This window comes from Cimex lectularius, unplaced genomic scaffold (assembly GCF_000648675.2).
Source record: "Cimex lectularius strain Harlan isolate CLEC.00 unplaced genomic scaffold, Clec_2.1 scaffold162, whole genome shotgun sequence".
Classification (NCBI taxonomy): domain Eukaryota; kingdom Metazoa; phylum Arthropoda; class Insecta; order Hemiptera; family Cimicidae; genus Cimex; species Cimex lectularius.
The window spans coordinates 391186-415278 of record NW_019393086.1 but is presented as its reverse complement, the minus strand read 5'-3'; the positions used below and the strand labels follow the sequence as shown (position 1 = coordinate 415278).

The 24093-nt window shown below is 34.5% G+C and overlaps 1 protein-coding gene across 1 annotated transcript; it reads right to left on the bottom strand.

Moving 5' to 3' along the window:
* Positions 1-10490: 10490 nt before the first annotated feature.
* Positions 10491-20990, bottom strand: LOC106666150 (cytochrome P450 4g15-like). The gene is made up of 12 exons (XM_024229883.1): positions 20760-20990; positions 20584-20696; positions 20423-20513; positions 20176-20358; positions 20044-20113; positions 18185-18311; positions 17957-18119; positions 17782-17891; positions 13280-13348; positions 11317-11485; positions 11066-11251; positions 10491-11003 (listed from the first exon to the last, which is right to left on the bottom strand). Exons 1-12 carry the CDS (start codon positions 20920-20922, stop codon positions 10828-10830), a joined length of 1620 nt encoding a protein of 539 aa, XP_024085651.1. The 5' UTR covers positions 20923-20990; the 3' UTR covers positions 10491-10827.
* Between the last annotated feature and the right edge of the window lie 3103 nt (positions 20991-24093).

The following is a 24093-nucleotide window of genomic DNA, read 5'->3' as shown; positions in this document are numbered from 1 at the left end:
AGAGAGAGAGAGAGAGAGAGAGAGAGAGAGAGAGAGAAAGAGTTAGTCTGTAAGTGAGAAAGAATTGAAAAGAGGATAAAAAAGAAGAAAAAGAAAAAATATGTTCAAAAGAATGGGAGAAAGTTAAAGAAGGGAATAAAAAGAAGAAAGAGAAAAAACATATTGAGATTGATTGATAGCATTTTATTTGGCCACGCAGAATAAGGTCTCTTGGCCATCTCTTACATCTAACTTGGGTTATAATTTATATATAAACATAAACGTGATAATATAAAAACATTAACGTATATTAACATAATATTCAGGCTTACATATTTTATAGTTTTGAATTAATCTGATGAATTATGTAAAAATATTATTTTATGATGTATCATATTTGGTAACTTACAGGTGGGATAGTAAATGTGAAAAGTGAAATGCAAAACATAATCATTTTTCAACAGAATGGCCTAGCAAAAAATGTGAAAATAGCTTAGCAAGAAAAAAAATTTGTAATAGTATTCTCACGGGGGCGTCGGTGGCCGCAAGGCGGTCTTTGACACGGCGCTCATCACTGTAAGGTAAAGGTCCCGGGTTCGAATCCAGCGGCCCTGCATTCGAACCCGACATACTTACAAATGGGCTTTTTTTCAGCAACACCGGCACCCTGAGGGTTTATATGACCTCTGCTGTTGCGAACCCTTGTTAAAAAAAAAAAAATAAAATAAAATAAATAAATATTATTCTCCCCAAAACAACCTCGAATAATTTTTTTTTTTAAATCATAATTTTTACCTCCTAAATGCCTCCGATTTTTTAGGTCAGATGGAGTTTGAAATCGATAGAAGTAAATATATCTACAGAAAGATAAATGTATAGAAAGCGATGGATAAAGCGGGAGAGAGAAAAAGTGGAAAATTTTTATTTAGGGGCCTCTCGAGATGCTAAAACGAAATTTCATATAACTTTTTCATATAAAATTTTATGACCTAGTTTACTTGAAAAATATTTGCTTTTTAGATATTTTTTGATTATTGACCAACTTTGATAGCCTTTACTATATTTGTATTGCAATCTGCATAAAAAATGCTGTAAAATGATATATTCACATAGTAGATTTGAGCAAGTAGAACGGCGAAATAAAAATATACATACACACAAAATTTCAACTTTCAAAAAAAAAAAAAAATGGCTAAACCAATGTCTATTCACAAGAAATTGCGGATAAGTGTCCAATATCACACCAACCTGGTCCTCCCTTGTCAGTAGCTAAAGACAGAGAAAATAATTTCCAGACAAGCAAAGAACTTTTTCAATTGATTCAAACTGTTGCCAACCCCAATCCTGGCAGACATAACAATGGCTGGAACGGCAAACAGCGTCAAATAAACTGAATTTCACTTTGATTGGAACGACATCATTTGACATTAGTGACGGCCAAGTTCTGTATTTTGCAGTGGATGCTTTCATAGCAAAATGTTTAGTCCAATAAAGTTTGGGTGCAAAGCCACTCCCAAATATTTATATTCATTTACCACCTGGATCCCCATGTCCTCAAATTTTAAAAAATGTGTACAGTATAAAAATATGAGTAATGTGTGGTGATTAGTGACCGTTAGTCGATGATTATTCGGAAATCGTGAGATGCGGTCTGGTGTGATGTAGGTGTTAGAAAAACATTTTCTTTATCGTGTCAACGTTTCGATCTTTATTGAGATCATCTTCAGGGCCTGGGAGTTACAAACATTGTTTAAATTTAACTAATACATGTAGGATGTGGAAAAAAGTGAATTTATACAAGGCAAAAAATATATTTTTTATATTCAATCAAAGTATTTCTACTCACCCAAAGTTTTGTCTTCTGTGTAATTGTGCCATTCTTGCGTGTCGTGTTGAGAGTGCCAGTGAGATTTTGCTGTTTTATTAATTAATTGTAATTTTAAGAGTTAAATTGTTTAAAGAGTGTTCTTCACAACCGAAAGTTTTGCATTATTTGATTATGGATATTTTAAAAATGAAAAATTTCTTATGCTATTTGGAAATGTTTTATAAAAAAAACTTTGGTATATATATGATTATTCGGAAATCGTGAGATGCGGTCTGGTGTGGTGTAGGTTTCAGAAAAATATTTTCTTTATCGTGCCAACGTTTCGATCTTTATTGAGATCATCTTCAGGGCTCAAAGTGTTTGTTTTCTGCGTAATAGTGCCATTCTTGCGTGTCGTGTTGAGAGTTTTTCTGAAACCTACATCACACCAGACCGCATCTCACGATTTCCGAATAACCATCGACTAACGGTCACTAATCACCACACATTTCTGTATATAAAATTACTAATTATTTTATGCATAACACACCATCTTATAACAAAGTAATAAACTCTAAGATTTTTATCAATTATCAAATTCTGAAATTATTTTCAGGCTTGATCTTTAAATCTTCTTTTAAATTATCTTTGGTCTTAGTTTTTGTTGTTGTGTGTTGTTCATGATTAAATTTTAGGAAAAATAACTGAAATTTTTACCAAGTCTTTTGGGTGGCTTGATTATAAAAGTTATTGCCATCATTGACGATAGCGAGTAGAAAACTGCCAAGAATCAGGCGCACAAACCTCTCTTGAAATATCATTGTCTTTCCAAACTGTTGACAATCTCTATGCGAGAACTGAATAATGCATATTGAATGCTTTGATAACGCTGAATTTTGGAACAATAAAATTTCTTAGATGGAAAAACGTTCAATATGAGCTCATTTTTATTAATTTATAAGCAGAAAAAAATTCCCACTTCCGATTAGTTTTAAATTAATTGACACCTAGGTTTTTGCAACGTAATGAAATTTAGAACAGTGGTTTTTAATATTCAGTGTTTGAAACGGAGTAATAAATTTTCCGCGTAGGCAATTTAAATAGGGTGATTCGTGTTTATTAAGCCTTAAGGCCATCTTGCAAAAACAAGGTCAATTTTTATTGGCTTTATTTAAAAATAATCACAAATTTAAATAGCATAAAGTAGGAAGCTTGCATCATATATGACTTGGAGAGAGATATACAGTTTTGATATAATAATAATAAATCTAGTATAAATTCATAAGAAAGGAAAGACAGAAGTAGCAATGGTATTTATCAAAAATTTCAACCAGCTCTCAAACCAAAAATACCACCTCAATGGTGACTAATCTATGAAGTCTGCAGCTGGGAGACTAACCCCTAATAGCCAAAAGGAGATCTACATAGATTTTTGGATAAAGCATATAGTTAGGGGCAAAGGCTATTATATTATTATTTATTAAATTATTTTTCAAGAATTTTTTTTTGTGCTGAACCGTGTGAAAAGTTACATTCTTTTGGGTATCCTCTTTACCTGAACTATTGCGTCATTATGCACATTTTTTTGGTGGGGGGGGGGTTACGCTGGCATGAAGTTTTCTATTTTCATTTTACTGTCGAGCGTGATCGGCCGACCAGGAACAGGTCCCCGCCGCGCGCCCGCACCCACTCATTCAGTTCCATCATCTTCTTATCTTCTAAATTTTCATGGTTGAAGATAATCAAAAAGAAAGGTTTATCGACTTTAGAAATCCATAGATTTTGTTGAAAGCTGATGGATTGTTGCTTATTAGGACAGATTCTAAGTTTATTGGTTTGGAAATGTTTGGGACTTTGGGGATGGTTAGGGATGGTTAATCTGTTTATTAATGGTTAGGATGGTTAATCTAATTCAGTTGTTGTTAGAAATGCTTATCTTTTTGCAAATAAGGCATATAAATCTCTCTGTCAGAATACAAAGAAACAATTTTATACTTCTTTAGCGTTTCAATTTAATAATGTCAAGAACTCAAAGGATTTATGGCAATTGATTAATACTTTTAAATTTAAAAATTTTATGTGTGGAAATTCCATCCTAATGAGTAATTGGGTTTCTCATTTCCAAAAACTGCTCAATCCCGCTTCAGTCCATTCTGTGCTTTCTTATGCCGAACCTTGTCGACAATCGCCTATCTTGGATTCACCATTCTCACTTAAGGAGTTAGCATCTGTCATTAACGGTTTAAAAAATAGAAAAGCTCCGGGTCCAGATCGCGTGGTGTATGAATTTTACAAAAACGCTCCCGATATCTTTCACGAGAAACTACTATCTTTTTTCAATTATATTTATGAAAGAGGAGGAACACCTCCCAGTTTTGCCAAGTCAATTATTTTCCCTCTTTTTAAACAAGGGGACATCAATGATGTCTCAAATTATAGGGGGATTTCTTGTTTAGACTCTGTATCAAAAATATTTTCGGGTTTACTACTTCGTCGATTAGAAAAATTTGTTGAAAAACATGAACTTCTAAGTGAATTTCAGTCGGGCTTTAGACGCGGATATTCCACCATTGATAATTTATTTACCTTAATGAACATTATCAATCTGAGATTTTTAAAAAGAGGTCAAAAGTTGTATTGTCTATTTGTGGATTTTAAAGCCGCCTTTGACAGTGTTGACCGGAGAGCCCTCTACTTCAAACTTTGTAATTTAGGTGCCTCTACCAAATTTATAAATATTTTAAAATCGTTGTACTCCAACTGTTTATCAGCGGTGCATGGGCGCAATGGAGTCTCGGAGTTTTTTCGGGTGGACTCAGGTGTCAGGCAGGGTTGTTTGCTAAGTCCTCTCTTGTTCTCTCTCTTTCTAGATGACCTTCCCTCTGTACTTGATGGTGGCGTTCGCATTGGTGACGTGTCAGTCAGTATACTAATGTACGCAGACGATGTGGTTTTCCTGTCTACAAATCCTCTAACGCTCCAAAAAAATATTGACAAACTGGTGGCTTATTGTGACCTATGGAATCTTTCTGTTAATTTAAATAAAACCAAATGTCTAGTTTTTCGTTCGGGCGGTCGGCTTGCATCCAATGAAAAGTGGTTTTTTAATGGGAAACCAATAGAGACGGTATCTCAGTATAAGTATTTGGGTGTGTCCTTAACTCCGAGATTATCAATGAACACGCATCTTCTCGATAGGGTCTCCGTAGCTAAACGTGCTATTAATAGAGTTTGGCCTGCTTTCCTTTCCCAGGAACTAGTGCCTCTTCCATTTAAGTTCGGTCTCTTTAAGTCTGTTTGTCTTTCCGTAGTCTGTTATGGAGCTCAGGCTTGGGGTGCGCAACGATTCGAAGTTATTGAGAAATTCCAGCGTTTTTTCATTAAAAAATTATTTGGTATTCCATCGGTAGCTCCAAACCATATGGTTTATCTCGAAACGGAGGTAGATCTACTTGAAGTGTTCACCTTGAAGTTACACTTTGATTACTGCCTAAGGATGTTGAGGTTACCTCCTCATAGATTGCCAAGAATCTCTGCCTTGGAAATAATAAAAGCCAAAACTTTCTGGTTTAGGAATTGGATTGATCTGTCTCAGAGATATGATTGTGAATTGACTGTGGAAGACATGTCATTATGGAGTGGCCAATTGGCCACCTTATTGAGTAAAATGAAATCTGCACACCATGAGGAGCTTCAGAAAAAAGCTGTAGTCCCGTCCCGTTTTATATTATATCCGGAACTTGATCATTGTGCGGGCATATGCAGCCTGATTGCGGACCGGTCGTGTGGTCTGTCGTTTAGAGAGCTCCGCTGGCTATTTAAATTGAGGTGCAAGTTGCTATTCTTAAATTACACTCCATGGATGGAAAAAGTAGTTGAATTGTGCCCTCTATGTAATTCCAGAGCGGTGGAAAAAAAAAAAAACCAAAAAAAAAAAAAAACCTAGCGCAGGTCTGTGACTTAAAAGGCTGAGAAAATATGCATTTTCAAAGGTGTCCATTTTTTCGTGCAAAAACCTCGTGGTTTTATTTATTTATTTTATTTTTTATATTTTAGTTTTCTATTCTACCGCAATTTTGTCCTCTAACTTGAATCCTACCCAAGCTACCTCTAACATCCAAGAACAGCTTGAGCTCATCGAAGGTTGGTGCAAAAAGTGGAGGACATGATTAAACGGAGAAAAGTGTATCCAATGTACGTTCACTTTGAAAAAGCACTCTTGCCCTCCATTATACATCAACAATGAAGAGATACCGACGTCCACTCAAGTCAAATACCTAGGACTACACTTTGACAGCAGACTGACGTGGAATCCCTACACAACACTTAAAAGACAACAACTCAACAGAAGACTTGGACAATTACGCAGACTACTAGGACCAAAATCCGGGTTGACCATCAGCAACTGACCTTATACAAGACTTTACTGCGACCACTTTGGACATACGGTGTGGAACTGTGGTACGCCAAACCATCCAATATCCAGCGTATCCAGGCCTTCCAATCTAAAATCCTGAGACAAATCGACAAAGCTCCTTTTTACGTCTCTAACCTCACTATCCACAAAGACTTCAAAGTTCCTTTTGTCCACGAACTGATCCATTCCCGATTCCAAAAATTTCATACCAACCTATCGATCCATCCTAACCCTACCGCTAGAGCCCTCTCGACTTATTCCCATCCCGAGAATCCACCACGTCGCCTAAAACGACGATGGCCCCGAGACCTCCTTGCCCCCTTAATCCTTTAAAATGAGTGCCAGCACTGACTGGCATCTCATGGCATGCGCCCTCCGGGTGCAGCGCTGGCATCAGTGTTAGTGCTGTGACCGAGCTGTGAACAATATACATTGTGATCACATTTGTATTCTGTACAAGTATGTATAGGCTACAAATAAATAAATAAAACTTTTTTAATTGTTTTATTTTGGATAAGCGGTGTATTTTTATTTATCTAAGATTCATTTATTTAAAAATTCTAGAGAAGAATTTTGCAGTTTGCCGGACTTTGTAGTTCTTAATGAAAAAATCTTATCTCTGACAAAAATAGCATATAATAAGAGAATGATAAAGCAAAACAAAATATTATATACTAAATTAAATATAATTAAAATATAAATTTACTTGTAAAATTCCTTGACAGCTTGGGGCAAAGGCCAGCAAAAATACCATTTAATTAAACTATCAAAAAAGTAATAAACCAAGTTCTTGTACTACTTTAATTGCCAAAATATCATTTTTTTTGTAACGACAGCTTTCCTAAAGATCCAAATTTTTCCCTTATTTAAGTTAACATTCAAGCACCAAGTTCTTAAAAATGTTAATATTTCTCGTAATTTAAGGTGGTTTTCGCACATGAGAACAACGGCTTCAGCGACTGTACTTTAATGTTTGCTTACGCTCTTCGATCATGTACTTAAATTGAGCAGGAAAGGATTGGTTTGTATATAAGGCCAAATAAACAAACTTTTAGTGATGAATAGGAAAGGTTTCGGAGCCAAAACACATCTTGGCCCAGTTTACTCCAACATGCGGATGGTTGAGGTTATGATAATAATAATAAAGCTGTATAAGTATTAGAAACATGTTTTCCTGGCCAAAATAAATATTACCTTCAAGCTCTACTAACTACTAATCTTCCTGAATAGGGTTGGGTTAATCTGAAAAGGGAAAAGATTGGTCCAGCTTACTACCGCCCCATAGGTAATTGTATCTCAGACAGAAGGAGACAGAAAGAAAATAAAGGAACTATAGAATTCACTCATTGGAGACAGGCGAAAATAAAATAAATTACATAATGTGTCAAAACAAGCGGGAATAAACTGCGAATCCTAACTGGACTCTTAACAGGACACTGCAAGCTAAATGGACATTTAAAGAAGATTGGAATAATCCAAGACGGCACATGTAGATTCTGCAAAGAGGCAGAGGAGACGCCAACACATCTACTAACAAACTGCGGTGCTATACTTGCCCGCAGAAGGAAGTGTTTTGGGATGTGACCATAGAAGAGATTCAACCACTGAAACCAGGCCTAGTAATCAAGTTTCTTGATCAAATAGGACTCACCGATGTGGTTTAGGCAGAGAACGGGGGATACGATAGCTCATAGAGGGTGCAGTATATTATACCCCGACTGTTACATCTAAATCTACATCTACATAGGTACTTAAATAACATCATCAGCAGCTCGTACTCCCTCGTCAAAACAAATAGGTAAATCGTTTGAAAAATAAAAAATAATGAAGGGTTCCATATTTAACGCTGTGTATAAGAATTAGGAATGCCCATTTGGTCCTCTTATAGCTGCTATCAATATCTTCCTATCTAATCATAAACACTTATGCATTTAACACACAAAAACCAACAAGACGTTCCTGAAATTGTCATTACTTTAAATTCCACAAAATAGATTTTCCAGATAACCTTGCGCCCATGAATAAGCATAGAAACTGAGTGGGCCTTGGAAGGTTCCATGGTTTACCAGGTAGGTGGAGATGTCTTTGGTAGCAATGGTCTTACCTAGCAATAGTACGAAGCATACCCTCGACAATATGTTGCACACTAGTCAAGGAAAACCTAACAATTGTATATCTTTTCATCACAGTTTTTCCTGTGGCGATTCAGGCTAAAAGTCAGGCAATTTTGTTTTTCAGTATTAAGTGCTATTTGAATGGAAACGATCTTTTATTTCAGACAGACTTTCAATTAGTAGTAACATATCACAGTCGGTCAAAAAACTGGAATGGTTTTCTAATTGATGTACGTGATTTTATCACTGATCGTGGTCACATAATTTACCAAAATAAACAATATTGGGTCGAAAACTGAGCCCTGTAGAACCCTTTCCCGTTGGGGTCACTGGTGACAGTGACTAGATCCACCTGTTCTCGCTGATTTACGTGACTTGTAAAATAAAATATTAATATAAATTATGTCAAATTTATAATAGTCGGACTATGTGAGATTTCTTTTTATGATGTGCGGAGTGATAAAAGGAAGTTATTGTTTTCCGATCGTTTGAGTCTGTCTATCTTCGCTGTTTTAGCCTGTCAGACTATTGGATTTTCGTCATTTTCAGTGTATGTGTGTGCGAAACGTTTCTGTCACACGAAAAAATATTGAGGTTAAGCGTACCAAACTGATCGGAACGACTAAACTACAATTCTATTCCTTTGACTTGAAAAATGGTTCAATTTGGAATTTGTGAAGAAATCTTTTCTTTACTAAGGGCAGGAAAGTTAAAAACAGCGAGGATAGGAAGACCAAGAAAATGACCGAACTGCAATTTTATTTCTATCAAAATCGCACATTTTGGAGTATTCTGTTCGTTTATTTATTAAAGGGAGGAAAAGTTAAAAGCTGTGTGAGTGAACTGGTAGTCGACTGGAGACCAAACTAGAATCTTTTTTCCCATAAAATGGATCATTTTAGATTTTGTGAAGGTTCCTTTTTTATTAAAGGTAGGAAAGTTAAAAACTGTGCGGGCTGTAGACCGAAATGAACGTTAACGACCAAACAACAAATTTTATTTTCAATGAAATGGATCATTTTGGATTTTGTGAATGTTTCTTTCCTTCATTAAAGGTAGGAAGGTTAAAAATCTGAATTGACCAAACAGTTTTATTTCCCACGAAATGGCTCTGGTTTCTTTCCTTTATTAAAGGATGGAAGTCGAAAACTGTGAGGGCTGGTAGTTGACTGGTATGGTCGGAGACCAAACTACAATTTTATTTTCAATGAAATGTATCATTTTGGATTTTGTGAAGGTTCCTTTCTCTATTAAAGGAAGGAAAGTTAAAAACAGCGAGGATTGGAAGACGAAGAAAATCTGAAATGAGTAAACTACAGTTTTAATTCCCAAAAAATGGCTCTGGGTTGTTTCCTTTATTAAATGAAGGAAAGTAAAAACAGCTAGGATTTTAGACCAGAATGTCAGAATCTAAAATTTTATTTCTAACAAAATTGCATAGTTTGGAATTTGTGAAGTTCCTTTTTCTTTATTAAGGGAAGGAAAATTATGAACAGCGAGGATTAGTTAAGCCAAAATGGATCGGAACCGACCATTTTTGTTTATTGCACAAGCCATTTGGGCAAAGCAAACAAATGAAAATAGTGGGTAAGTTGAAAATAATAGCCATAATCACTGAAACCAATTAAAAGTCATTAAGGCTGGGAAAGATAAAATTTTAAAAGCTTATGCAATCGAATGAGTACAATTATCAGTGTGTAAAATATAGATCCTTTATAACTTGTTCACTCGCTGGACAAACGTTAAAACGCTTCTAACAATAATTTCACTTTTTAAACTGGACAATTCTCTCGCGGGCAATTAAGGCCGCGCCTTACCGCGTTTTTCCTCGGTAGATAATGCGGTACACGAACCGGCGACAACACGCGGAACCGATTTGACCGAGTACGGTTTCGTTTCGAATTGTGAGATAATTATCACCTCTCGGTCCCACCCAGCTCAATTACGCTTATGAAAGGACACAAAGGGGTAAAAGGCAGTAAAAATTAAAAGTCTATATGGAATTCTTGGTTATGACCGGTTAACAAGGTATCAATAAACTCGTTTCCTTATTGCTCTCGAAAAGAAAATTCAATTAAACTTTTTTCCCTTAAAGGTAATGTTTTGTTACATTTCAAAAGTCCTTGTGAATGGAAACATTGTTAGATTCGACATAAAATGATAAATGGTTATTAAATGCATGCATTTAAATAATTGCCTTTATTAATATTAGTTAAATACAATACATAGCCTTGGTATAACATTTGTTATTTATAATTGTAAATATTATGCTCCATTTGCAGCATAAAAAATAAAGCGACACCCATGGTAAACAAGTAGTAATTAAGCTCATTTCTACACGTCAGGTAAACCGAAAAATAAGAAAATGGTAGACTACGTATGCAAGAATTGGAAAACTCGGGTCAGTATGAGTTTAAAACTGTTAATTTATCCCTGTAATTTATGTAACACTTTTAACAAATTCATAAATTTTAAAATCACACGAGCTTGTAGTTCTATGGGCCCTAGGCCTAGTGAGCTTTCTGGTGTTTCCTGTTCTCGAGGGCGATTTCGAAACCGTCGGTCCTTTTGAGGATGATATCAGCCTGCAGCTTCCATTTGTTCATCGGTTTGCCTTCCTTGACTCTGAAGTTACGCAGGATGTTGGCGAGAAGGATCTTGAGCTTGAGCATGGCGTATTTTCTACCTGCAATCACAAATAAATAGTTGAATATTTCGATTTTTTGATTTTTGGTTTTAAAGACGTACCGACGCAGCTCCTCGGACCGGCGCTGAACGGAATGAAAGAATAATAGTGCCTGGAGGTGGAGTTTTCCGGTAGGAACCTGTCTGGATCGAATTCCTCCGGGTTCGGGTAGATGTCGGGGCGACGGTGGAGTTTGAAGGTTCCGATCGTAGCCGTACATCCGGCCGGGAGGACCAAATCGCTCGAAGCTAACAATAATAAAACACTAATCAAACTGATCTAAATTAAAAACAATCTTAATTCAACTTTTTACCCAATTTAATATCTTGCTCGAGTTCTCTTCCGATAATTGGCACCGGTGGGAAAAGCCTTAGGGTTTCCATGATGCACCTCTCAAGATATTTCATTTCAAGGGTATCTTGGAAAGTTACATCCCTGTCTGAGTCGCCGAAAATCTCGTCGATCTCCTCCAAACATTTCTCCTGCAAATTGTATTTTTTTCAGTTTGTCAAGTAATAATTTAACGTATTTAGTGTACTCTTTTGTATAACAAATTACTTATTTTATTCACCAATAAATAGAATAATGAGGGAAGGAAATAAGATATGTCCAAATATTGATTTTTTTCATCTAAACATTTAAATATATTTAAACATAAATTAAAGGCAATACTTTTATAGATTGTTTTGAAATAAATATAATTACAATTAATTAAGGTTTTTAGTTGAGATAAAAAAGTCAATGGCACGAGCGGGATTCGAACCCACGATCTTCGGCTAGATACGCCGCTGCTCTACCACCTGAGCTATCGTGACCTTGATCCACTCGGACATCAACTTCCCATCTCAACCCCACCTTTTGAATTTTCCCTCCTTTTTGCCATATTTCAGAGTGGATCGAGGTCACGATAGCTCCAGTGGTAGAGCAGCGGCGTAAGCCGAAGATCGTGGGTTCGAATCCCGCTCGTGCCATTGACTTTTTTATCTCAACTAAAAACCTTAATTAACTGTAAAATAAGTTAAATTATGGTGTAATTAAAGGGATTCTAAACTCCGGCAGAAGGCGTTTTGCTATAATTGAAATTTGCTGTAACTATTTTTGTAAACAATTTCTTTTATTAATAATAAATGTATTTTTTGTTTGATCCGCCTTCCCTTGTTCTAGATATTCTTGGATTGCTTATGTTGCTTGTGCATCGGTCGTGGTTTCGAGCGTGTAGGTTGTGATTTGTGTGTATGGACAGTGCAGAGGATTGGCCTTAGGATACTCCCTTGCGGAACGCCAGCCGCCAGAAAATTCAGCGCTGTTTCTCACCTCAGAACATGAGGGACTTCAGGACATGGTAGTAGTTTGGGTGAAAAATAATTTTAATTTGACGAGGCCGGGTTCAAACTCTGTCAAATGCCACTGTGACCAAATTCTATTCCACTATTGTGCAAGAACAGGAGTTACGTTCAAAATGTAATTTAAGTGTGCTATTCCTTGGCTCCTTAAAGAGAGGGTGTAGGCATGCCATATACATGAGAATTGTGAGAACGGCAGCGAGTATATAATACTTTATAGATTTCTCGTGTTGTGTTTCTTTGAGTATGTTTAGCCTGAATATATTTATTAGCGTGATAGTGCAGTGTGATAGAGTCGATGGTGGAATATTGATTACCGCATCGACTCTCAATTAGATTAGTTATATAATATGTGTACAGTATGATAGAGGAATATCAACTACACCACAAGTACAAGCCACAAGTACAAGGCATATCAAGTACCAATTACAAGACATGTTCTTGAACAACGTGTAAACTAAAATCTTTCGGAATTATTCCTCTAAGTAAAGTTGAACTTTTTAAGGAAAAATATTACTTTTACGATTATTCTTTAATAATTGTCAATTTAGGACAAGCACTTACATTTTTGGTTCTCTTGCGTCCTAGATTAATACAAAAAGTCAGTGCTGAAAAACACTGGTCGGAAAGGGTTGTTCTACTCACAAACTGGACATAATTTGGTTTATATATCCCAGTTTGTGAGCAAAACTATCCTTTTCACCCAATGAATTGGTATATTCAATCCTCTCGCCATCAATTGTTTCTAGTTGTAAGAAATTTTGAAAAAAAGCCAAAACCGAGAATTTTACCACATTATATTTTTACTATTAAATAAATCATATAGATTCTCCTTTTGAATAAAAAAAATCTAATTTACTTTCTAAGATTACTGTTTGGAACTGTAATAATCGTCAATTTCTCAATAAACAAATTTAACGGTTAATATTTTACCTGGATGTCTTGTCTCGCGCCCATGATTGACAAGAAAAAGCTGCTTCCTGCTGCGGTCGTGTCGTGACCCTGTAAAAAGTTGAATAATTATGTTAATCATTACATACGTATTTTAATAATTTATGACGATACAAGTAGAAACGAATTAAAAAAATACATTACAAAACTATGCTTTCAGAAGCCACAGAATATACTAAAAATAAATGAACATTTCTGTTTCAAGTAGGAATTTTTATATCGATGGAGACAGTAGCGAACTTTCACCCAATGTGCAACTTTCATGTTTCGATGCTTTAGAGAATTTTATTAGGTTTCGTGGTCCGCTTGAGAAAATAAATTCTTTTCAATTAATAAGGCTTTGGTTGAGATAAAATAATTCAGTGTCACAAGCGGGATTCGAACCCAACACCTTCGGCTAAATATGCCGATGCTCTAACCACTTGAGCTATCGTGACTTCGATCCAGTCGGACACCAACATTTAGTTAATAATAACATTTATAATTTTAATAATAATTTGTTTTACGCAATTTTTTTAAATTGTACAGAAATTTTGTATATTGTCTGAAAATTCACGACATTAACGCTATTATTCTTAAGAATTTCACCGTAATATAAAAGTAATATGTATTTAAAAAGCTGTCAATATTAATATAGACCTTTTTATGCAGGGTTGTGGTTGAAATGAAAAAGTTAGTCACGAGCGGGATTCGAACCCACGACCTTCAGCTAAATACGCCGCTGGTCTACCACTTGAGCTATCGTGTATATGGGCGGCATAATTATATATTCAGACAATTTAAACGAACACCTTAAACATTTAAAATCATTCTTTGAAAAACTCAAGGAACATCACCTTAAATTGCAAATTGATAAAACGGAATTTTTCAAAAGAGAAGTACTGGACGTAGGCCATATAATCTCAGACAAAGGAATCAGATCCATTAAAACTAGAAGCAATTAAAAATTTTCCATTCCGTAAACAGCAAAACAAATAAAACAGTTTTTATGCCTCACCGGCAATTACAGCAAAATGATTCAAAAACAAAAAATTGCCAAGCCCTTCACTGTCGCTTTAACAAAGATACCCAAAAACTATTGCAAATAAAGACTACCAAAAATCTTTTGAAAAACAATCTATTGCCTGACATTTCCAAACGATTCTTTATCACCACTGATGCATCTGACTTCGCCATAGGTCAACTGGCCATCAACGGTCAACAACCACTGATAGACTATTTGTAAATGTAAAAGTGTGAGAAAGCCAATAGTGGAGTATCGAGTACTCCACCACCTATTATCTATTCATCTATTTATCTGTCTACCTATCTATTCGTCTATCTACATGTCTATATTTTTAGCTATCTATTTATCATTTTTTCTTAAAATCCACGGTTTGTAGGAATTATTATCCAAAGGTTGAAAAATCCCAGGTTATCCGTGGTTGAAATATTTTATTTATTTTGTCTACTACATGCACGTTTCGGGCTTACGACCCATCATGAGCACCTAAACAAGGAAAACCTCAAGGTGCAATTGCCATCCAAAGATACACATATAAGTAATTTACAATTTTTTATAAAATAAATGTACCTAGACTATGCCATAGATACATATGGGATGGAAATATATATGTATCTAATCCTTTTTCAAAAAATTTAAAAAGATCAAAACCTAAAGTCAAAGTAGACTACTTGGCAAAAAGCGGGGTTTACCAACTCAATTGTAATGATTGTGATATTAAATATATAGGACAAAGCGGTAGAGAAATAAAAACAAGAGTAAAAGAACACTTGCCTAAATCGAGCAAATTTTCGGAATTTAAGGACCATCTAAAAGAAACAAAACATAATTTCAATTCAAATTTAAATACAAGAGTGTTACATAGTTTCAACAAAGGGAAAGAACTAGATTGGTTTGAGAAATTTGAAATTAAAAAATGTAAAATTGAACATGGTGATAAATGCATTAATAATATAACAGATTTTGATCTACCTCCCATTTTAAATATGTACATAAATAATATCAAACATCCAAATAATTAAACTAATTATTTTAATTGTTATTATTTTTATAGTAATTTAATAATATTAAGTATTTACTAGTATAATATTTATTTGTGTTATAATTTCCGCGTTTCGCACGTTCAAATTGAGCGCCATTAAAAAAAATCAGCTGCTAATTGGAACGTCGCGTTGGTGGAGGTATCAGCGGGTTCACTTTGGCAATTCATGTCGAGAGACGTGGTTGCAGAAGTCCTTCAACCTGATGATGAGCTAAAAGGCTCGAAATCCGGATCGTTGCAAAACAACTTACTGTGAGTAGGAACTATCTTTTTAAAAAGGATTGAACACCACATTCACTCCATCATTTATCATTTATATATGTATCTATGTATATATGCTGAAGATGGCACGTAATCCCGAACGCCATATAATAGACAAAATAAATAAAACATTTCAACCACGGATAACTTGGGATTTTTCAACCTTTGGATAATAATATCTATTTATCTATCCGTTTATCTTCCATCAGCCTATTTGTGTATTTATCCGTTTATCTATTTTTCTTTCTTTTTTATATTCAATTATTTACCTATCTATTTTTCCGCCTATCTGTCTATCTGTAAACCTATCTATAAATATATATAGGACTATGTGGTTATCTATCTGCCTATATTGTATATTCTATTCCTATATATCTATCTATATATTCAATTGTCTAGACAGACAAATCTTTATCTTTCCACCTGTTTACCAGATTATTTATCTTTTAATTTATTTATCTGTCATGTCTAGCTATTTATCAATCTATTAACCTGTCTGTCTGTCTATCTTTTGATCTATCGATCTATTTAAATATTTATCTATATATCTATATAGATAACTATTTACCTATCTATCTGTTTACGTGTTTATTTATCTTTTTAATTATTTAGCTATCTACGTGAGTAGTTTTAAGGAGAGCAAGCGTTGGGACTGAAATGACCTAACTGTTGACATCCTTTGGAGCCCTGAGTTCGGGGTGGGACGGAAAAACCGGGTAGTAACCATGGACTTCTAAAACTTGAAGTAGGTGTTTCTTAGGGCTTACCGCGATAAGTCATAAGTTCGATTGTGTACACTTGTGCAGAGTTGAATTTACTCAAATCACTAATCAGTAAAACAGTGATAACAGGACTTTCTTCTTTAGGCTGAAGACTTTTGACACCGATAGAAATAATTTTTAAACTTTTACATATTTTACGTACCTATGTCTGTGCGCATGTGGTTTTTTAATGAATAAATATTTAATGATGTACAGCTTAATATCAACTTTAAATTAAAACTTTACAATTAATTAAGGTTTTTAGTTGAGATGAAAAAAAGCTAATGGCACGAGAGGGATTCGAACCCACGACCTTCGGCTAGATACGCCGCTGCTCTACCACCTGAGCTATCGTGACCTCGATCCACTCGGACATCAACTCCCCATCTCAACCCCACCTTATGAGTTTTCCCTCCTTTTTGCCATTTTTCAAATGTCGTATAATCGGTTTGGATTCTCGACGACAATTGAAATGGCGACGGAGAGCTTTAGTGAACTGTACTTCATTATATTCATTAAATTCACTATTTTCGTGGTCCGCTTGACCAATTAATATATTAATTGTAAAGTATTAATTATTAATTGCAAAACGAAGTATGATTTCACTAACAGCTCCCCGTGGCCATTTTAAATGTCGCCGTGAAACGAATCCTGATTACACATTTGAAAAATGACAAAAAGAGGGAAAATTCGAATGGTTGTACGTTGAGATGAGGAGTTGGTGTCAAAGTGGATCGAAGTCACGATAGCTCAAGTGGTAGACCAGCGGCGTATTTAGCTGAAGGTCGTGGGTTCGAATCCCGCTCGTGACTAACTTTTTCATTTCAACCACAACCTTGCATAAAAAGGTCTATATTAATATTGACAGCTTTTTAAGTACATATTACTTTTATATTACGGTGAAATTCTTAAGAATAATAGCGTTAATGTCGTGAATTTTCAGACAATATACAAAATTTCTGTACAATTTAAAAAAATTGCCTAAAACAAATTATTATTAAAATTATAAATGTTATTATTAACTAAATGTTATAAATGTTAATATTAAAAATATAAAAATGTTCTTTTATTTACATCCGGTCATAACTGAAGTATGGAGAAAATTTTAAAACTTTGCTTAATCACTGTTTATCCTATTTTTTTAGACTTAAGGATGTAAACAGTTTCTTCGATCTCGAAAATATTAAATCGTTTTATAGGCTATGCAAGACCAATGACACTTCCCTTCCATGTTCTTTGACCGTTGACTACTTAAACCTTGTGTACAATTGAACGGAGAATTACCGAGAGAAACGAATAATTTTCCATACAAAAGAATACATGAATTCTCTAAAACTTTGTCGATTCAGAAAACAATATTTCCAGGAATTTATCAGTCGGAATGATAATGAAAACTATTTTATGGTAATGTAAGTACCTCGAACATAATTGTGTTGACTTGGTTCTTGATTTCCTGATCTGTCAGACCGTCTCCGTTGTGAGCCCTTTCTATCATCGACTCAAGGAATGGTAATCTTCTTTTCTCACCTGTAATTTAAAAAACACCTCAGCTTTTTAAAATATTTGATAAAAGTTAATTATAAGTTGCCTACCGATTTCGTTGTCGTCGACGTCAAGATCGTCTTTCAGACCTGCGGACTGGCCGTAGGAGAATTTTTCGTTCGTCTTTACTTCCTCGCTGGTAACTGTGATTTCCTTTTGGGCTGGGGTCGTGAATTTGTTCTGAGCGTAGTCGTCCTTCTTTTTCTTGAAAATCTATTTGGGTTTAAACAAAAAAAAGGATAATTTTTTTATTTAGTATATTGAACACAATTCCTTACTTTATTGGTCAGGTTGAGAATGATGTTGAGGTGTTTGTCGTTTTCCTTGGCCATGCTCGTCCACCTGAAGAGGAAGTCGGGCCTGAGCCAAAGTTTCGTCTGCCTCGAGTGTAAAATGTCACACATACTGTGGAAAGATAAGATAGTAAAGCCAAAGAAAAAAAAGCACCTGGCGACTGACTGCAACCGTCTACACTCGCGTGTTTCGATGTCACACAAACGTGACATACTCACTGAAGATGGCGTAAATCCAAAACAGACGCGCAGACCAATATCCACAATCAATTTTAAAATCATATATTATAGAATGTTACAGTATCTTGTTTATTTATAAACTGAAGCGTTTTATTTATATAATAATGAAAAAATAGAGCCCAAATTTGGCTTAACAGGCAGCTATTAGCTACATTCAAGAAATTGAAAAATTAATATGATATGATGACACAATACAAAAACAATTGATTTTTTTCCGAAAAAATGTATTCAAGAGGAGTAATTATTATAGTTATTAATTAATTATTTTTATGTTAATTATGTGTTTGGCCTTTGAATCCTCAAATGTTGACGACGATTGATGTAATACAGTAAATTATGTACATATAAATGTTTGTTAAAATTAGATTTCGTGGTCCGATTGAACAAATAACATTTTTCAATTAATTATTTTTTATGTAAGGTTATTCAAAAATCTGTAAGATGCGGTCTGGTGTGACGTAGGTTTCAGAAAAACATTTTCTTTATCGTGCCAACGTTTCGATCTTTATTGAGATCATCTTCAGGGCCTGGTATTTACAAATATTGTTTACATTTAACAAATACATGTAGGACGTGGAAAAAAGTGAATTTATACAATGCAAAAAAATATTTTTTATATTCAACCAAAGTATTTCTACGCAGAAAACAAACAATTTGATTGAATACAAAAATATATATTTTTACATTGTTTAAATTCACTTTTTTCCACATCTTTCTGAACAATCATCGACTAACGGTCACTAATCACCTCACATTTATGTAAGGTATTGGTTGAGATAAATAAATCAGTGTCACGAACGGGATTCGAACCCACGACCATTTTTCAAATGCCGTGTAGTTTATTTGATTCTCGGCGACAAATGAAATGGTAACGGAGAGCTTTAGAGAAGATATACTTCATTTAACTTATTAAATTCTTTAGATTTCGTGGTCCGATTGACCAAATAACATATTTCAGTTAATTAATCTTTATGTAAGGTATTGGTTGGGATAAAAAAAATTGAAAAATAGCAAAAAGGCGGAAAAATTCGAAAGGTAGGTTGAGATGGGGAGTTGATGTCCGAGTAGATCGAAGTCACGATAGCTCAAGTGGTAGAGTATTATATAGTAGTAGTAGGGAGTATCTAAGCCGAAGGTCGTGGGTTCGAATCCCAATCGTGACACTGACTTTTTTATCTCAACCAATATATTATATAAAGTTTGTTAAAATATTATATTATTAATATTTTTGCCCATCTACAACTCGGCCGTCCCAGGACTCGATCAGAGGGCTACGTCCAAATTATTTTAATTTCAAAAACTAGGAAGGGTGTAGCTTACACGCATTTATGGCCGTTTCGTTGAAGAAGGCTTCATAAACTAGGGTATAATTAATTGTAACATACATGTTTATTATTAAATCTTTTGATATGCCAGAAAGAAATAATGATATCTCTCCTTAAATTCTTTAATGTAAAGCATTAAATTATGAATATGTAAATCAAACTGAAGCATAAAATTTAGAATGTACAAAAAAATTCTCTCTCGTATTTAAATCAAGAACATGTTTTATAATATAATTAAATGCTTTTTTTTAAAAAAAAATCTCAAATAAAAAGACTTACTCCATGACTGACATAGCGTAGGTCAAGCAGTTCCTGCCCTTACTCGCCTGTTTAACACCCATTACGGTTTCTAAAACGTCGTAGCATTAAAAATCACGTCATCATCAATTCACTTGTTTATTCTATGCCTACCTAAAAGTGTTTCCACCATGCATTCGCTCATGTAGTCGTGGCAGTCGAAAGGTTTTCCGTTTTCTTTCGCCATCCTGGAAATAACGCACTTCGAGTTTTTGTTGAATTCGTCCATGAACCTTTTGAGCACGTTGAGGTGGAAGGTTGGCGCGATCATTTTCCTGTGGGTCTTCCAAGTGTCGCCTGGAGAATTTTCCATTATATACTTCAAAAATCTGCGGTTTTCGGCGGGTTGTTTTTTCCTTACCGTTACTGATCAAAAGGCCGTTTCCAAACCATGGCTCGAAGAATTTGTACTCGTTGGATTTTTTCAGATGGACCGAACTGCTAAGGATAATCTACACCGATTTCAATAATTAAGTTTTATCAATTTATTTGAAATAATTTTAATTTTGTGTTGATACTTACTTCTATATCTTTAGGATTGACTAAAATTACAACGAGTCTCGGCCCTAACCAAAGTTTTGCCAGGTCTTGAAATTTGTCTTGAAAGCTCATTTCGTAAAGAGTCTCGAGTATTTCTAAACAGGATAATCAATCACCCTTATGGTTTTTTTTTAAAGGAAGGAAAAATAACGACTTACTGTTATGACTTAGGGCGAAGGTGAGGGTGTTGCCCAGGAGCGGCAGGCCAGGCTGCCCCGGAAGTTTCTCAGCCAGTTCATAAAGATGTTTTCTTCCCTGCCTCCAGTTGATGTAGTACAGAGTGGCCGCCGCTACCACTAAAAGTGTGAATATAAGAAACATTTTTTTGTGTGTGAAGAATCGCTCGTGCACTGTCACTCGACGAACCGCAGCCAAGTCTCACGCCTGGCTCGTTTAATGTTAAATTTATAACATCGTTCCCTCCTTTCCCTCCTGGGTCATAGTTTAACCGAAGCTACAATGTATGCAAATCGTATGAAAAAAAACATTATGATAATGGATAGTCGGCCCGGAAGGATATAAGGACGTTCTCGTTTCAAAATTTTTTGGGACTGTCCCAGTTCTGCTTTCTATTACGATTTACACTTTTTATTGCGCAAAATTAATACCATATATCTATAATCTATCTATGTTTTATACAGAAAAGGACAGAAAAATATTATTTACCAAAACTAAGAGTTATACCCTACTATGGTTCAACAGTTGGCAAGAAATAGAAAAATCCCTTAGAAAAAAACAAAAACAATCTGTTTCTAGTTTAAAAAAATTATAAGCCTCAAAATAGAGAAAATACCTCTAAAAACCACCCCTGGTAAACCAAAAAATGTAATAAAATAAATATTAGAAATAAAAGAATTTTTATCAATACTTGTTGAGGTTATTATTGATTATTTAGAATAATTTTTCTTATTTGAGAGAACATGCGATGATATTGATTATCTTATTGTGTTAATGCCTATAAATTTTTACTTTTAGATATGTAGAGATAGGGATAGATAGAGGTAGAGATAGATAGAGAGAAAGATAAATAGATAGGTAGATAGATAAATAGAGAAAGAGAGAGGGAGAGATAGAGGGAGAGAGAGAAAGAAAGAAAGAGAGAGAAGGAGGGGGAGAGAAAGAGGAAGAGAGAGAGAGTTAGTCTGTAAGTGAGAAAGAATTAAAAAGAGGATAAAAAAGAAGAAAAAGAAAAAAATATGTTCAAAAGAAAGGGAGAAAGTTAAAGAAGGGAATAAAAAGAAGAAAGAGAAAAAACATATTGAGATTGATTGATTGATAGCACTTTATTTGGCCACGCAGAATAAGGTCTCTTGGCCATCTCTTACATCTAACTTGGGTTATAATTTATATATAAACATAAACGTGATAATATAAAAACATTAACGTATATTAACATAATATTCAGGCTTACATATTTTGATGAATTATGTAAAAATATTATTTTATGACGTATCATATTTGGTAACTTACAGGTGGGATAGTAAATGTGAAAAGTGAAATGCAATACATAATCATTTTTCAACAGAATGGCTTAGCAAAAAATGTGAAAATAGCTTAGCAAGAAAAAAAATTTGTAATAGTATTCTCACGGGTGCGTCGGTGGCCGCAAGGTTTAGTCTTTGACACGGCGCTCATCACTGTAAGGTAAAGGTCCCGGGTTCGAATCCAGCGGCCCTGCATTCGAACCCGACATACTTACAAATGGGCTTTTTTTCAAGAACACCGGCACCCTGAGGTTATATGATCTCTGCTGTTGCGAACCCTTATTAAAAAAAATAAAAATAAATAAATAGTATTCTCCCCAAAACAACCTCGAATAATTTTTTTTAAAATCATAATTTTTATCTTCTAAATGCCTCCGATTTTTTAGGTCAGATGGAGTTTGAAATCGATAGAAGTAAATATATCTACAGAAAGATAAATGTATAGAAAGCGATGGATAAAGCGGGAGAGAGAAAAAGTGGAAAATTTTTATTTAGGGGCCTCTAGAGATGCTAAAACGAAATTTCATATAACTTTTTCATATAAACTTTATGACCTAGTTTACTTGAAAAATATTTGCTTTTTAGATATTTTTTGATTATTGATAAACTTTGATAGCTTTTACTATGTTTGTAATGCAATCTGCATAAAAAATGCTGTAAAATGATATATTCACATAGTAGATTTGAGCAAGTAGAACGGCGAAATAAAAATATACATCAGCCAAAATTTCAACTTTCAAAAAAAAAAATAAATAAATAAAAATGGCTAAACCAATATCTATTCACAGGAAATTGCGGATACGTGTCCAATATCCCACCAACCTGGTCGGCCCTTGTTAGTAGTTAAAGACAGAGAAAATAATTTCCAAACAAAAAACTTTTTCAATTGATTCAAACTGTTGCCACCCCCAATCCTGGCAGACATTACAATGGCTGGAACGGCAAACAGCGTCAAATAAACTGAATTTCACTTTGATTGGAACGACATCATTTGACATTAGTGACGGCCAAGTTCTGTATGAAGCGATTTTGCAGTGGATGCTTTCATAGCCAAATGTTTAGTCCAATAAAGTTTGGGTGTAAAGCCACTCCCAAATATTTATATTCATTTACCTGGATCCCTTTGTCCTCAAATTTTAAAAAATGTGTACAGTATAAAAATATGAGTATTGTGTGGTGATTAGTGACCGTTAGTCGATGATTATTCGGAAATCGTGAGATGCGGTCTGGTGTGATGTAGGTTTTAGAAAAACATTTTCTATATCGTGCCAAAGTTTCGATCTTTATTGAGATCATCTTCAGGGCCTGGGATTTACAAACATTGTTTAAATTTAACAACTACATGTAGGATGTGGAAAAAAGTGAATTTATACAATGCAAAAAAATATATTTTTTAAATTCAATGAAAGTATTTCTACTCACTCAAAGTGTTTAGTATTTAGTATTTACGCAGAAAACAAACACTTTGAGTGAGAAGAAATACTTTGATTGAATTTAAAAAATATATTTTTTTGTATTGTATAAATTCACTTTTTTCCACATCCTACATGTATTTGTTAAATTTAAACAATGTTTGTAAATCCCAGGCCCTGAAGATGATCTCAATAAAGATCGAAACGTTGGCACGATAAAGAAAATGTTTTTCTGAAACCTACATCACACCAGACCGCATCTCACGATTTCTGAATAAATATGAGTAATGCTTGTAAAATAATCTCTTCAAGTTAAAAATTTTTAATCAGCTACAGAAATTATATTTTCACAGCCTGAAATTATTGTCTGACCTGCACTCATTAATACTGTTTGAATATTCGAATATGTATTATTCATTTTTCAGATTTTTATGTTAATACGCACGTGTTTTTTATACGTATTATTTACATGGTAAAAGTTAAAGCCCGTCTATGTAGAGAAGCGGGGAATTTTAATATTGTTAATATTGGTGTTTGTATAAAAATAAATCTTTCTAGTATTGAAAAGTTAATGTACACCCAGTATTAAAATCAAA